Raw genomic sequence first — 16,234 nt, 5'->3', positions numbered from 1 at the left:
CCTTTTAGAGTCCCGTGATACTTCTACTAGGCAGTTTAAGGAGCGGCTCCGCGCATATAATGCAGCATTAGCTTTTACGTCCGTAAACTATACTATTACTAACCGTGGTATAGCCCACGGCGGCCCAAATTGCTTTTAGATATATGGTAAGCTTTACCATCTATAGGGCCTGCTGGAGCCTCCTACTAATGTTGCTCCGCGGTATGCCTAGCTATACTTTTACGACCCCAGCTATGCTATAGATGTCCGGCTACGGGCCTATCCTAATACCTAGCTAGATGCAACTATTCTATAGTATTTTACTGCTATGCTATCTAAGGTACGGAACCCTTTTATCGCCCTTTATTAAACCGCAAAGGAACGGCTTTAGGCTTAGTTTATAATAACCCCGTTACGGATTATCTTAAACCTATAAATGCGGCTTATCTTAGAGGCTAGCGCTAATCGCCGCTGCGAGAACCTTCTGATAAGTAATAAGGTAGCCGTTATTATACCGGACGAGTATGGTGATGCTAGCTTCCGTAATATTGTGCTTATAGAGCGTAACATACCTAATAAACCCCTGCGATACTGCCGTATTAGCTTAGCGCACGCCGTATATATGCCGCTCTACTACGTACTACTTTTTCCTCGTAGTAATACTGGCTAGCACTAGGGTCTCTAGCTACACAACTCTAATTAAGCCCGCCAGTAAGCCCGCTAGCAAGACCGTTTAATATAGTGGGCGTACTTTTAGTTCTACCTATATGTCCGTAATAACTCTAGGTTAGTCCCTTTTGCCTACTGCTAGCTATTTTAGTAGTATATCGTAGATGTATAGGCGCTATGCGATTAAAATAAGCTTAACTGGATCCGCTTTCACTAATTAAACCTCCACACGGAGCTGTATAATGGCGTTATAGATGCTCTTACCCGCTATAATCTAAACCCTTAATCATTAGGCCGCCGCGTAGTTTTTCTATTAAGTTTCCTTAGCGGAGCTCGCTTTATCAGCCAGTGCTATTAGGATTTAATGGCTATTGTCTATAAATACGGCCGTCTAAGTATATTTATTATATTTACTGCTAACCCTAGGTAGAAAGAGATTACCCGCGAGCTACTACCTAGCTAGACCGCTATAGATAGGCCCAATCTGGTTATGCGCGTCTTCCGCGTAAAAGTTACTTACCTTCTATACGACCTAAAACGGAAGCAGATCTTCGGCCGGTACTACGGCTCCGTCTAGACTATTAAGTACTAGAAACGGGGCCTGCCCTATTAGCACCTACTACTCTTTCTATATCCGTATAACCGCGATAGGCTGCTAGACCTAGCCGTTATTGACCGTTTTATATCCGCCGAGCTTCCGTAGCCGGAGGACGATCCTACTAGTCGTCTTACTGAGATTATAAAGTCGATAATAGTTTACGGCCCTTGCGGCTCCTGGAATCCGCGAGCCCCCTATATAGTTGCCCTAGGGCTAGGCCTTCCGCCGACCTGCTCGAAGCGGTACCCTAAGCGTTTTAACCCTACTACTGTTGTATATAAGGACGGCTATCTAGAATACCGCCGTTGTAATAATCTGTGGTTATAGTCTGTCCGCTTACTAAGGGGAGCTACGTTTAAAATAGATAACCGCTAGATTATTCCGTACTCCCTATATCTAACCGCAAAGTACTATACGCATATAAATGTTAAGATCTACGCCTCCGTAAAGTCTGTTAAGTATATCCATAAGTATATATATAAGGGGAGCGATTGTACTACTTTATGGCTTACGGACGGCGATAAGGTAAGCTAGTATTTATAGGGCCGTTATATTGGCCCGTCTAAGGCTATCTGGCGGCTATTTAAGTTTCCCGTTTATAAGGAGTACCCCCCTGTAATCTAGCTTACGGTGCACCTTCTAGGCGAGTAGCCCGTATACTTTTAGCCTAATTAGTCTACTAAGGAGATTTAGTAGCGCCTTAAGCTCTCTCGCTTTATACTAATAGCCTTCTTTAAGTATAATGCGGAGCATAAGGATAGCCGTAACCGCCTATATTAAGACTTCCCTAAGCGGTATACCTTTATTTTAAAGCAACGGGAGTAGCGTTTACGCTAGTAAGGCTCTGTAATAGGCCGTATGTATTACTACAGTCCCGTTACGGGTAAGAGGTTCTACTTATGGCTGCTACTAATATCCGTTCCCGGCTTTACCTCCTTTAAGAACCTCCGTACTATTGCTAGTATAGTCTATCTAACCTTTTAGGCCGCCTGCGTGGCCTTAGGGCTACTAAAAATGATTGTAAGTGGATTAATTGCTTAACGGAGGCCGCCGTTTTTGCCGTTGGCGCCTAGCTACGCTCCTTATTTGTGACCACTTTACTTTATAGCCCTGTTGCGGAGCTAGTTACTTTATGGGACCGCTTTAAATAGTCTATTTGTAATAATCTGCTTTGCTTTCTAGCCCACCAGCCTAATGCTCCTCCTATAGTTGGTGAGGACGATAATACCTATCTTAATTACGGCCTATATCTTATCTATTAGATACTATTACGGCTTATATAAATGCCTCTGAACCGAAGCTTGTGGAATGCTATATTACGAAGATACTAAGCTAAAGAGAAGGAAAAGGGGTCGCTAGGACCGATGTAAATAAATATATAGGGTAAGCCGCTAAGGCGCTAGCTTTAGGCGGGCCAATCGCAGGTCGGCAGAATATGGCAGAATTTGGCAGGTAACGTGCGATAGCGCCGTTACATCACCCCCCTCTTTGAAAGAAAGCCTGCCCTTAGGCTTAGTTAGAAAAAATAGGGTAGCACTAGGCTTATAAACGTAGGATTATAAAAATATAAGATGAGGAGATAAAGGGGATACGAGTCCGTCCTGACTAAGTATAAAGGGCGATTGTAGGCTAAGTGGAAGCACTAGGCTAGAAAGAGTAGCCGCTAAAAGTCTTAGCACGGATCTGACTAATTAGATAACTTTAACCGGCGGTTAAAGTTCCTAGACATCTGAAATTTTACGGTACTGGTAGAAAACGGCAGAATATGGCAGAATTTAGCGGACAGCTATATTAGGGCTTTGGGGCGTTTTTGTCTCTATATTCTTCCGGTAACTTATTATCTTTATTATACTAGCATTCTATCTATTCGTCTANGTACTTNGGGGGTCTAGGCGCATTAGGGTATTAGTTATAGAATTCTTTAAGCTTTTAGGGGCAGCCTATAAAGTTCCACGTAGGGTACTAGGTTGGGTCAGGATTGTAGCCCTTTTATTAAACACAATATTTTAGCGCTCCCCATACTATCTTATAGGCCAGTATTTCGTTAACCTCTTATTTATTGTTACCATTTACTTAAACTAGTAGGGGAGGCTTATTCTTTTATCTAGGCAATAGGTCGTTCGTAGCTTTCCGTAACTTATCTAGTAAGAAGATAGGGTGAACCCTAATTAAGTCTAGGAGCTTTATCTTATATAAGTTGCCTATCTTTTTAAGAACCTTATACGGTCCTGCTATTTAGTAATTTAGCTTACGGCTAGGTTATTCGGTCCTCCAATTCCTTATTATAACCTAGACTATATCGCTAGGGGCAAAATTGGGCTCTTGACGGTGTTTGTTTGCCTACTGTTCTATTAACCTCTAAGCTTTTTCTAGGTTCTTACGGGCTACCGTTTAGGCCTCCTCTAATCGTTTGGTGTACTGTTAGGCCTTAGCATAGAATAGCTTCTCTTATATAGTCTAGGGTTCTTCTAGCCTTTTCTAGTTAAAGCTTATATAGGGTAAGTATCCTATTTCTAGCTAAATTGGGGCAAACCCTATAGAGTTATAGGGTAGGGTTGCTTACGCGTAGTCTATTAAGGGTAGTAGTTTAAACCAGTTATCCTAGAAATAGTTAATAAAGGGCCTAAGCCTCTAGTCTAGGTACTGATTTATAATCTCTGTCTAACCGTCTGTCTGGGGGTAATAAGCCGTAGAAAGCTTTAGCTTAATGCCTAGGATCTGGGTAAACTTATTCTAGAAGGCCGATATAAACTATAGCCTATAATTGGATATAATAGTATTTAGTGGTCCGTAGATTCGGTAGACGTAATAGATATATAGCTGGGCTACCTCTTTAGCATCGATATTTTTGTGATATAGAATTAAGAACGGGCGTTTACTAAAGCGGTTAATTATAACCATAACCATATTATATCCGTTACGGTCCCTAAGTAGTTTATAGAAGTCTATAAAGATATACTGCTAAGGGCGCTCTGGTATTAGGAGTGGCTTAAGTAGTCCTAGGGTCTTATCCCGTGGGATTATAGCTCTTTAGCAGTCTTCGCAGTTCCATATATATCGATTAATATTCGCAACTATTCTTAGCTAGTAGTAGCAGTAGTTAATAATTTTACGGGTCTTATTCTTGCTAGGGTATGCTATAAAGACTTGGTAATAAGCTTTACAGATTAGTTCGGTCCGTAGATTATCGATATTAGGGACTATAAGCCGCTCCTAGTATAGGAGTAATCCTTCCTCCGTCTTAAAATTAGGGTTTTCTTTTACGGCTTATTCGCGGAGGGCCCTTAGGGCGTTAGCCGTACAGTTTGCAGTTAGGAGGCGGTTAATTAGCCCTATTAGCTTATCTAAGGACTCCTCTATTGGTGCTAGCTCGTTTTGCTAGGAGTCTAGCTCTTTAAGAATTTGTAGGTTAAGCTGTTCTGGATAAAGGAGGGCGTGCGTCTAATATTAGGTCTTTAGCTTATTCTGGGGTCCTATATCTTATTTTTTTTGGGTTAGGGTATTAGCCTTAGAGTTTTGCTTGCTAGAACGATATATAATCGTAAAGAAGAATTAGAAGAGTATTTCGGCCTACTAGGCTTATTGCCCTATAAGCTACTTTATAGTTATAAAGTACTCTAGGGCTTTATAATCTGTATATATCTTAATCCGGGAGTTCGTACCTTTAAGCTCTACGCGCTATTAGGAGAGTAATTAAATAATAGCTAGCATTTCTTTATTGTGTACTTTATAGTTATACTTAGCCGGGTCTATTATCTTTAAGAAGAAAGCTATAGGGTACTATTTACCATCTAGATGTAACTGTAATAGGATTCCCGCTATAACCCTATTAGAGGCGTTTGTTTTTAGCATTAATTTAAGGTCTAGGTTATAGTGACAAAGGATTAGAGAAGAGATAAGCCGATTCTTTACCTCTTTAAAGGCCTCCCTATAGCTATTGTTAAAGATAAAAGGTGTATCCTTTCTGGTTAGTTATATAAGAGGTTTTGCCATAATTCCGTAGTTATGGATAAACTAGCGGTAGAAATTATAAAAACTAAGGAAGGACTAGATTCCTTTTACTATATAAGGGGGCTTCTAGTTACAGATTGCCTCTACCTTCTTAGGGTTAACCTTAATTCCTTCCGTAGTTACGATAAACCTAAGGTATTTTATACGTTTTACCCTAAACTTATATTTCTTAATGTCGACTTATAAGCCCGCGTTTCGTAGTTTCTCTAGAACCTTCTTAATATAAACTTAATACTTAAGTTTGTTGTCCGAGTATATAAGAATGTTATCTAGGTATGCCGTGTAGAATTCGTTAAGGTAATTAAAAAGAACGTTATTTATATACCTTTGGTACGTAGCCGGTCCGTTTATTAGTCTAAAAAAAAAGAACTTTATATTTATAGAAACTATAGCGGGTATAGAACGTTGTTAAATCTTTAGATGCAGGGTTTATCCTAATTTAGTGGAAAGCTTAGCGGATATTAAGTTTAGTAAAAATCTTTGCCTGGCTTAGACGTGTAAGGGTCTCGTTAATTAAAAAAATAGGATACCGGTCCTTTTAAGTAATAGCATTTAGCTTTTAATAGTTAATATAAAAATAAAGGTTTTTATTAGGCTTTTTTACGAACAGGATAGAGGAAGTAAAAGGGGCTTAACTTAGCTTAATAAACCCTTTATCCAGGTTATTAATTAAGTACTACTTTATTACTTTTAGCTTATCTATTAATTAATAGTAGAGGGGGCTATAGCCTAGCGAGTTATTGGCCTTTAATTAAATCTTATAATCGTATGTCTGGTAGGGGGGTAATTTATCTAAGGCCGCCTTTGAGAATGCATCCTTGTAGCCTGTATAAATGGTAAAAAGAAGGCATTTAACTAGTTCCTTATCGGTTTCCTTATTTGGCCTTTCCTCTTTATTATTAATAATTTGGTTAATCTTATATAGGCTCGTTATAAAGACCTTATTGTCCTTTTAGTATATATTAAAGTGGAACGCTATAGCGCTAATTACGGCGATATTTATAGTAGGGGGGTTAACTAATAATAGGGGCGTATATAACTTTAGGGACTTCTAGGGTACTAGCGTTATTATTACTCCTTTTAGCTCCTATTGCATTTTTTAGAGGTTATCCCTTATATCCTATTAATACGTTCTTTTCTATAACGGTTAGATCTATGTGATTTGGATATTATCTATATTATTATCTATCCCGCTTTTATATATAAAGTCCTCTTTAAACGTAGCGCTTTAGGAGAGTATCTTTATTGGTATGGAGTTCTTTCCAGCTTTATAGCGGGCGTTCTCTTAGGTAAAGGCTAGGTCATAGGCCCAGATATCCTGCTAGTAGGTAGGGTTAGCCCTTATAGTTAGTGTCTTGCGGTTAGTTTAAATCTCCCTAATAAAGGAGGGTAACCTTAGTCTATCCTCCGGCTAGACAAACCGTTTTTTTTATATATTTAACCAAATATTAAAATAGGATATCTATTTTTGTCTAAGGATTATATTATAGGACCCTAGGTCTAGGATATAAAAGGGGATACTATATTAGCGTTATCCGTTAAGAGTAATATATAACTTTAAGATATAGGTAACGGGCCAACCGGCTTGGCTGTTGTAGCCCTTTACCTAGATAGGCTTCTCTAGTTAGATGGCTTCTATATTTAGAAACTTGGCAACATTATTTATATAGGCAGTATTTATAAAGGCGAAGCTATTTGCTCTAGTATTAATAAGGGCGGTTATATTAACTCTATATCTATTTTAAGATACTATATATAGAACTATAAAATACTTTCCACCTATTAACTAACTAAGATTAATCTCTTTAAGATTAATAGGGTACCCTAGGGGGGAGTCTTTCCCTAGGGTTCTTCTTTTCCTAACTTATTAGACATTTCTTCTTCCTTTATTTCCTTAATATCGCCTATATTCTTTAGCTCTAGGCAGGATAAGGTAAAGTAACCTTATTTATTACAGTTAAAGTACGTGGCCGAGGCAGGGTTAATTAGAGTATTATAGTAAATACTAGTTAATGGCGTAGTATATAGCTAGTCGGGCGAGGCTCGCTAGGGTGTAGTTATAACCGCCTTTAGTATAAGAGTAGTTATAACTTATCTTCCTGCTCTAGCTCCTATAGGTATAGCTAGCGAGTTTTAATTATTATAGAGTTGTTTCTGCTAATTAGGGCAGGCGTTAATCCGCTTTAGTTTTAAGTCTAATAATAGGTAACAAGCTGTAAGTTTTTTATAGGTTAGTAGGTTATCTAAGGTTATAGTAATCTTTTCTTATAGCCGGATTGTTAGCTTATCGTATAGGTCTAATCAGTAGTTCTTAAGGGGAACCTAGCCTTCTCCTATAAGGTATAGGAATTGAGTTTAGAATTTAGCAAAGGGTTGGTTTGGTTTTATTATTAGGTGATTATAGTTATAACGGGCATCCTATACTTTGTTCGGGTTAATATAGATAGCCGCTAGGTACCGTATTATCTCGTTAATAGATATAAATTAGATAGGGGAGTTGTCCTTAAACTTGGCTTAAAGGTGCCGTTAGGCGTCCCCAGTAGTTCAACTAAAGAGGTAGAGCATTTTAGCTTCTTTAGAAAGAAAATAGTTATAGTTAACGCGGAGCTTTCCTTATACTTAAATCCTTTAATTTTTAAAGGTAGGGTCTATCCCGTTAAATAGTAGTAGGGGGTTAGGGAGCTTAACGGACTTTAATTACTTTATTATTGTATCCGTACTCCCTAGTGTATTATATTTAGTAGAGTAAACAGGTTGGCTAGGGCTTTAAGAAGGGGAAGCTGGGCTATTTTATAGGGCCGTAAGGCTTTCTAGGATCTCTTATAGGGTCTCTTATATATTTCTCGCTTTAAGACAATTGGCTTCCTAGCTGGCTATAAGGGCGCGAATCTGCTCGCGTATATCTACAACATTATTATTATCTTCAATTTCTAATCCCAATTAAATCTCAGGTTCCTCTTGGGTAGAGGCAGCTCTCTTAAATAAGCTTACTTTAGGTACCATTATTAGCTTCCTAAGGTTCGTCGGTATTATACGCTTTAGTTTTAATTCTAGGGGTATAGGTCTAGTCCTATTTAGCTTATAAGGTAGGATATTATCTAGGCCTTCCTAAGTAATATAGAGTTGTTTTAGTGTCTAAGTATAGCGCGTCGATGCGTTATTGCAGACGAAGTTTCTTTAGGGTGGGATATTATTAAGGCCTTCCCAGGCAAGGTAGGGAGAGCTTAGTATAATATTACGGCTTATACAAATGCCTCTAAACCGAAGCTTGTAGAATGCTATATTACGAAGATACTAAGCTAAAGAGAAGGAAAAGGGGTCGCTAGGACCGATGTAAACAAATATATAGGGTGAGCCGCCAAGGCGCTAGCTTTAGGCGGGCCAATCGCAGGTCGGCAGAATATGGCAGAATTTGGCAGGTAACGTGCGATAGCGCCGTTACAGATACTTGCCGATTACTAGAAGACGCTTACGGACTATAGCCTGCCCTAGTTCCAGCATTAGTGGGGTGTTATTACAGAGGGAAGTAACCCGCTTCTTGCAGCTAAGCTATAGCAATACGACCCTATAGAGGAAGAATACCAGTTTACTAAGCTACGCTAGTAGCTAAATACGGACTAGGCAGCGTGCTTTAATACTGTCGTTGCCGCTATAGATGCCGATCCGTAGACGGCCCGCTTCTTTCTCTAGGGCCCTATAGGCACCAGTAAAACGTTTCTTTATTACTGCCTCTGCCACTACTACCGCTCGCGCAATAAGATTGTTCTTTGCGTAGCTTCTTCTGGTATTACAGCCCTCCTACTACCCGGCGGCCATACTGCCTACTCCCGTTTTTAGATACCTATCAATCTACACAAAGAGTCTACTTATAATGTCTCTAAAAACTTAAATCTAGCTAAGCTTCTACGCCGTACCTCTTTACTTATCTGGGATAAGGTGCCAATACAGCACCGCTACTGCTTTAAAGCTGTACACCGTATACTTACAGACGTCCGTTCTAACGACTCTACCTTTAGTAGGCTCCCTACTATCTTAGGTGGCGACTTTACTTAAATACTACCTGTCGTCCCATAGGGGAACCGTGCAGCCATTATAGGTGCCTGCCTACAGCGGTCGTTCCTCTAGCCTACCTTCCGTATACTATCCCTACGGTTAAATATATGTGTCTACTAGGGCGAGATAAATTAGCAGTTCGCAGCTTAGGTATAAGACTTATCTTATAATATAGCCCTAGCCAGCAGTATTACTCTCCCGCCTGGTATAGGCCAGTTCTAGTCCTAGAAACCCTTTTATAGGTATATATACCCTCCATAACTGCTTACTTAGGCATATACTACTTTTAATACCTTCCGCGATCGCGCTATCTTAACCATTCGTAATAATACTATGGCTAAAATTAATAAGGCTATCCTTACGCGGCTCTACGGCTCCCTAAGTATGTTTTATTCTATAAAAAAATGGAGAAGAGGATTATATAGAACTGCCGCTAGCAAAACTCCTATAGATATTTAACCCTACTAGCCTACCTCTGTTAAAGCTTTCCCTAAAGGTAGGCGCGCCTATAATCCTTTTACGGAACCTCTACCCTAAGGAAGGGCTCTGTAACGGCACCTGTATAGTTATTACGCGCCTAGGCCGGCGCTATATTAAAACTCGGATACTTAGCGGCAGCTTTTATAGGTAGCTACGGCTAATCCCTTACATTAAGCTTACCTCTACGGACGGAGAACTACCGTTTATTATTAGTAGAAGGCAGTTTCTAATCCGGCTATGCTTTGCTATAATAGTAAACAAGTCATAGGGGCAGTCTTTTAACTTTATTGGTGTTAATTTGTGTATACTAGTCTTTACGCATAGGCAGTTATATATTACGCTATTAAGAGTAACGGATATACGCAGGCTTTCGCTGTTACTACCGCAGGGGGGCGATACCGCTATCGCTACTACTACTAATATTATATATTTAGAGGTGTTACTACCCATTACGGGCTAAGACGCGGGGGGATAGTATAGCAGCGGTGGTAGTAGTAGGGCAGTAGTAGGGCAGCAGCAGGGTAGTAGTAGGGTAGTAGTAGGGTAGACTGAGTTTAGAAAGCCAAAAGCCCATCACAGTATCTATCTAGAAGTCTTACTTTTGTGATAAGGTATATTATTTTATTATATAACTACTTCTATAACTGCCCTATAGGGCCAGTAAAACTTTTGTAAATGCCCCGTAGGGCCTAGTAAACCCCCCCTCCCTTACCCCCCCCTCTTTACTCCTTATCCTCCTCCGCCTCCTCCTTATATAGAACCGCCAAGTTACAGTATAACTCTATGGAGTTGTGGTGCAGCTCCGTAAAGTCACGGTACAGCTCTATAATCTGCTGGAGCTATGCGGAGCGGGAACAGACGCAGGTAGGCGGGGCCTCTTCCTCTTCCTCTTCCTCTTCCTCCCCCTCCCCCTTCCCCTCCTCCTCCTTATCGTCGTCGTTATTGTTATTAACGGCAGCGGCAGCGGGAGGCGCTAAGGCGCGGGAGGAAGGGCCACCGCGGTGGACTGGTAGGGTAGTGGCGGTAGCGGCGGTGGCTACGATTATCTCTATTAGTTATGCTTTTACTATTTATATTACTAACTTATAGGCTTAAAAGGAGTAGCGCGCCCCTTTGCTGCTATAATGGCAGTTAGTATAGCTGCCGCGCAGCTAGCCGGCGACCAGCATATACTCCGTAAATAGGCCACTACCCCATACGCACGACGCATAAGCCTACAGGGCTATTATACCCCGGCTTTACGCCAGGGCGGCCTCCGTATTTAGGGCCCTAGCCTCTAAGCAGACCCCCTAGTAGACCCTGGGAGCTCCACCTAGGCCAGGAGCCTACCGTAGACACACCTCGGACGCGCGGTAGGGGACACAGCGCCCGCATTATGGCCGTGTTGGCGGCGGCGGCTTTAGCGGCGGCAGCGAGCGCGGTAGGCGAGGAATTCTAGGGTAGGAGGGCGGTAGGCTAATTCACGGCCGTAAAGCTGGCTGGGGGGGGAGCAGCGGCAGCGGGGGCAGCGGGAGCGGCGGTGGTAGCAGAAGCGGCGGCAGTGGTAGGAGCGGGGAGGGGTCTGGCGGCAGCGGCAGCTACAGTAGCTATTTACATATCAGTATCTTCTTAAATTCTTAAATTCTTTTATAGTACTAATACTTACTAGTACGCTTATCTGCTGGGACCGAAGTCCCGCACGCAGGCACCTTAGCCCGAGACGGCGGCGGTAAAGGCGAGAAATGGCGGCCGGGCGCGGACATGGCGGCGGCAGCGGCGGTAGTGGTGACGGTGGTAGTAGTAGCGGCAGCGGTGGCAGTAGCAGCAGGAGTAGGAGCAGAAGACGCAGTAGCAGCAGCAGCAGCAGTGGTAATGGTGGTGGTAGTAGTGGTAGTAGTGCTGTTGCTTAAGGAAGAAGACGACGACGACAATAACAACGACGTGAATAGCTATTGTTAATATACGTCACGTGATCAATTATATAAATCTATATTACGCGATTATTATATAAAGGCAGTTTTATATTACCATAAGGTAGCTACATAAATTCTATAGTAGTAAGGTAGTAGTGCGGTAGTAGTGTAATAGTAATAAGGTAGTAGTAGGGTAGTAGTAGGGTAGTAGCAGGGCAGTAATAAGCAGTAGAGGGTAGTAATAGGCAGTAGAGGGCAGTAATAGGCAGTAAAGGGCAGTTAAAGCTTTAATACTCTAATTTTTATTTTTTTTCCCACTCTTATCTTATATAAATATATATATAAATATTAATAGTCTTTATAATAGTCCTTATGGTAGGGTCTTTAGTATATATAATTATCTTATATAACATTTTTAAAAAAAGAATTTAATTTTAAATATAAAATGTATTCTATAATATAAAGTACTCTTTATAATAGTAAAAGTAGTACTATATAAAATTAGAATAAAAGTAAAAATAAAAGTTATAGCTATATCTAAAGTAGTAAAGTTAGTAAATTAAAAGGGAATTAATATAATAATAGTACTATAAATATAAATAAAGGTAAGAATAAAGATAAAAATAGTTATAAAGTAGGTAGTATTAGGCAGTAGTGGGGTAGTAAAGGGCAGTAGGGGGCAGTAAAGGGTAGTAATAGACAGTAGAGGGTAGTAGTAGGGTAGTAGTAAGGCAGACTAAGTTTAGAAGGACAAAAGCCCGCCGCAGGCGCAAGAATTCCGTTAAATTTCCCCAAGGAACCAAATTGCTGGCTGTAAGTCAGCAATTTGGAAATTTTCCTTGGAAAATTTAACGGAATTCTCGTCTTATATGTACTGAATTACTTTCTAACCTGAGTTTCCAATTGGTCTAGAAAAAAACTGGTCACCTGATGAGGGACGTGCTACCCCATCAATTCGCGACCGAGCGACCTTAATACTTGCACTTGCGATGCACTCCCCAGTATTACCTAGATAAAATTTCTATTGCGATAGGTTTATAGAGCTTGCAAAGCGCTTTAAAATGGTATCACTTTCATTTAAATATACCAAGATTAAGTAATACTATACCGATGTAAAGCTTTAAAGCTCTGCGGAAGAAATTTCACGGGGGGTGCACGGAGCTCTACACGGAGCTTTGCACGAAGCTCTGCACAAAGCTCCGTAAAAACTCTGCACGATACTCTGTAAAAGCTCTGCACAAAGCTCTACGTAAAGCCTATCTAGAGCTCCAAAGCTCTACTAACACGCAGCACTAATATACTAGAAAGTCTCTACGGACGCCCCTACGGACGTCTCTACGAACNGCTCTGNATCATCTCTANGACGGCTCTACATCGTCTCTACGTCGGCTCTACTACTGCCTATACAATNGTCNATACAATCGTCCGTACCAACGACTCTGCATCGGCTCTACGAACGGCTCTGCATCGTCTCTACGAACGGCCCTACGAATAGCTCTGCATCGTCTCTACGAACGGCTCTACGACNGCTCCGCAACGGCTCTATGANGGCTCTACGAACGATCCTACGAACGGCTCTACAGCTGCTCCACNAACGGCTCTACGACGGCTCTATAACGGCTCTACGAACAGCTATACGAACAGCTCTACGAACAACTCTACGAACGGCTGTACCATCGCCTATACAAACAGCTCCACGAAACGGCTCTACTATCGCCCATACAATCGTCCGTACGAACGGCTCTCTAACGGCTTAGGGAGAGCCGTGCACGGAGCTCTGTCTAGAAACTGTNACGTGCGTATACTACGCGTATANAACCAACGCGTACACAACCAACGCGTACANAACCACCGCGTATACAACCCTTGCGTATACAACCACTACTCTATGGATCTCCCCCTTAACCGCTTATTTTGTGACCGTTGTCATTGCGCTAGGTCTATTTCTGAATACCCCTTTAATTCTAACGGTCTCCACCTTACTGCATGTATTTACTGCCAGTATAGGCAGAAGGAGAGGAAGGAGAAGAAGCAGGCCCAACAGCCTCCGCAACAGCCTCCGCAGCAGTCTCCGCAACAGCCTCCACAGCAGTCTCCGCAACAGCCTCCACAGCAGTCTCCGCAACAGCCTCTACAGCAGTCTCCGCAGCAACCTCCGCATCAGTCTCCACAACAGCCTCCGCAACAGCCTCCGCAGCAGTCTCCACGCCACTGCTCCAGTTGTAACCAGCGGCGCCAACCGTTCCAATTTGGTCGGTTTAAAACTTGCGAGATCTGCCGTATAAATAAGAAAGCTCTATACCAAAGGTCTAAGCAGACGCTACAGAATCAGCACCGGCCTCCGTTACGGGATTTAGCACAAACACATTTACAACAATGGGTACAGCAGGCTGGTGAAGAGGAGGTTCATACTACCGCACGGAGATCTAAGGGCTGGGAACCGCTCCTTAAGCGGCAGGCATTAACTATAGATAATTACCTTCAGGAGATTAAGCCACAGGAGCAGCTACGACAAGAGGAGCAGTATAAACAGCGCAAGCAACGTCAGAAGCAGCTCCACCAGCTTCGTCAACAGGGGATACACGAGCACCAGCGGGTACAGGCTATACATCAGGTGCAGAGGCAGGAGCAGCAGCAACAAGAGCAAGAGCGGCGGCAGCAGCGGGAGGAGGAGAAGGAGCTGCAGCAGCAGCTGCAGCAGCAGCAGCAGCAGCAGGATATTGACTACTTGGATAATAGTGGCTGGGACGGTCGCTGGCAGCCTGGACGGAGGAGCGGTAGGGGCAGTAGGGGCAGTAGGGGCAGTGGCAGCAGTAGGGCAGTGGTAGGGTAATGGCAGTAGCAGGGTAGCAGCAGGACAGCAGCAGGACAGTAGTAGGGTAGTAGTAGGGCAGTAGCAGGACAGTAGCATAGCAGTAGGGCAGCTACTTAGTTTTTTAAAAGGACTTCGTCCCCAAAGCCCAAAAGCCCGCCGCAGGCGCGAGAAATCCGTTAAATTTACCCAAGGAACCAAATTGCTGGCTGTAAGTCAGCAATTTGGAAATTTTCCTTGGAAAATTTAACGGATTTCTCGTAGGCTTATACTAGCTTTAAGACTATAGGGGTAGAGCGAGGGTATAGGGAACCTCCTTTTATAAGAACTTGTTAAGGTTAAGGCGTTATAAATTTATATAAAACTTATTAAGGCCCCTTTAAGGCCTTATTTGGTATCTAATATACCTAGGAAACTTAAAAGAGGGTCTTAATAGACATAGTACGCGCGACTTGGGTAATAGCGATAGCGATATAATAGCGACGCGATAGCGACGTAATGGCAATATAATAGTGACGTAATGGGCGACCAGATGGCTTAACGAGGTAGAAATATAGGTAAAGCTCTAGGCAGCGGAAACATAGACTAGCTTTAACTGCCCTAGAGTGTTTAACTTATAATTAACTTATAGGCGACTTATAAGAGGGTTTTATAGGCGTAGTATATATATATATAGGGGGGACTATAGGGGAAATATATGCTAGTTAGGTAAGAACTTAATAGTTAGAGATATAGGCTAGCTTATAAAAAGAGGGAATATAAGCTTAGTTAGTAAAATAGGGTAAAGTAGGTTACCTAATAGGACCTAACCTATTATAGAGAGACCCTTATAGGTAGCGCGAAATAGGAACTAGTAGTATATAGGGTATTATGCCCCTATATTACTACCGGACTCCTATAAGGCGTAGTACGTAGCAGCTACTACTAGCTCTAAGGACCTTATCCCTTAACTAAACTTTAACCCTTAATATACCTAGTAGGTAGCTAGGATTATATCCTAGCTAGATAGACTACTATATAGCTTAAGAAAATGGATATAGGTATTAGTATATTAATAAATAGAACCGTTTGCCTCTAGGGTAATACGCTAATAAGATATACTTAAGAATTAAATAGGAGTTACCTAGGTATAAGAGGTCTAGTCTACTCTAAGAGTTATATCGCTATAAGCGTAAACTAGGGTAAAGGTTTAGATAAGTAGGTACGCGAACCTTACTATTAGCTATTAGGTTATATAGCTTCCTACTAGGGTATAGGACTAAACGGTAAACTACTAATATAAAGCTGCTAGAGAAGCTATAAAACTAGTATCTATATGGAATTATAGAGGCCTATAAAAGGCCACTATATACTACGCTAAAACTTAAAGTAGTAATATTATAACTAGGTATATATATAGAAGTAACTGCTATATAGAGAGCAACTATAGTATACGGTTATCTAGTAAAGAGGAAGATATACTAAATACTAAAACATATATAAGGAATGAGGGCCCCCTAAAGAGGTACCGCGCCCAAGCTTATAAGCTAAAAAGCCCTTCGCCTATAAGTAGTAGAGAGGGAATAGGAAATATATAAGCTACTATAATACTAAGTAAAGGCCTATCGCCACGCTAGTAGAGCACTACTACGGTAGTAGAGGCTAGGGAGCTAGTAGTATAAGTGGAGATCTCTCTATATATTATAAAATAGGCAAATATTAAATAGAAATAACACTTGAAGAAAGCGATAAAAGCGTAAA

The 16,234-nt window shown here is 41.6% G+C and overlaps 1 protein-coding gene across 1 annotated transcript; it reads left to right on the top strand.

Annotated features, from left to right (window-relative positions):
- Positions 1-13,018: 13,018 nt before the first annotated feature.
- Positions 13,019-13,980, top strand: K441DRAFT_667395 (uncharacterized protein; the record flags this gene model as incomplete). Its single annotated transcript, XM_067649827.1, has 3 exons — positions 13,019-13,051; positions 13,376-13,477; positions 13,690-13,980. Coding segments are annotated over 2 exons (321 nt in total), but the record flags the coding sequence as incomplete, so codon positions are not given.
- Between the last annotated feature and the right edge of the window lie 2,254 nt (positions 13,981-16,234).

The sequence above is a fragment of the Cenococcum geophilum genome (assembly GCF_001692895.1).
Source record: "Cenococcum geophilum 1.58 unplaced genomic scaffold K441scaffold_55, whole genome shotgun sequence".
Classification (NCBI taxonomy): Eukaryota; Fungi; Ascomycota; class Dothideomycetes; order Gloniales; family Gloniaceae; genus Cenococcum; species Cenococcum geophilum.
This window is presented reverse-complemented; position numbering and strand designations above follow the sequence as displayed.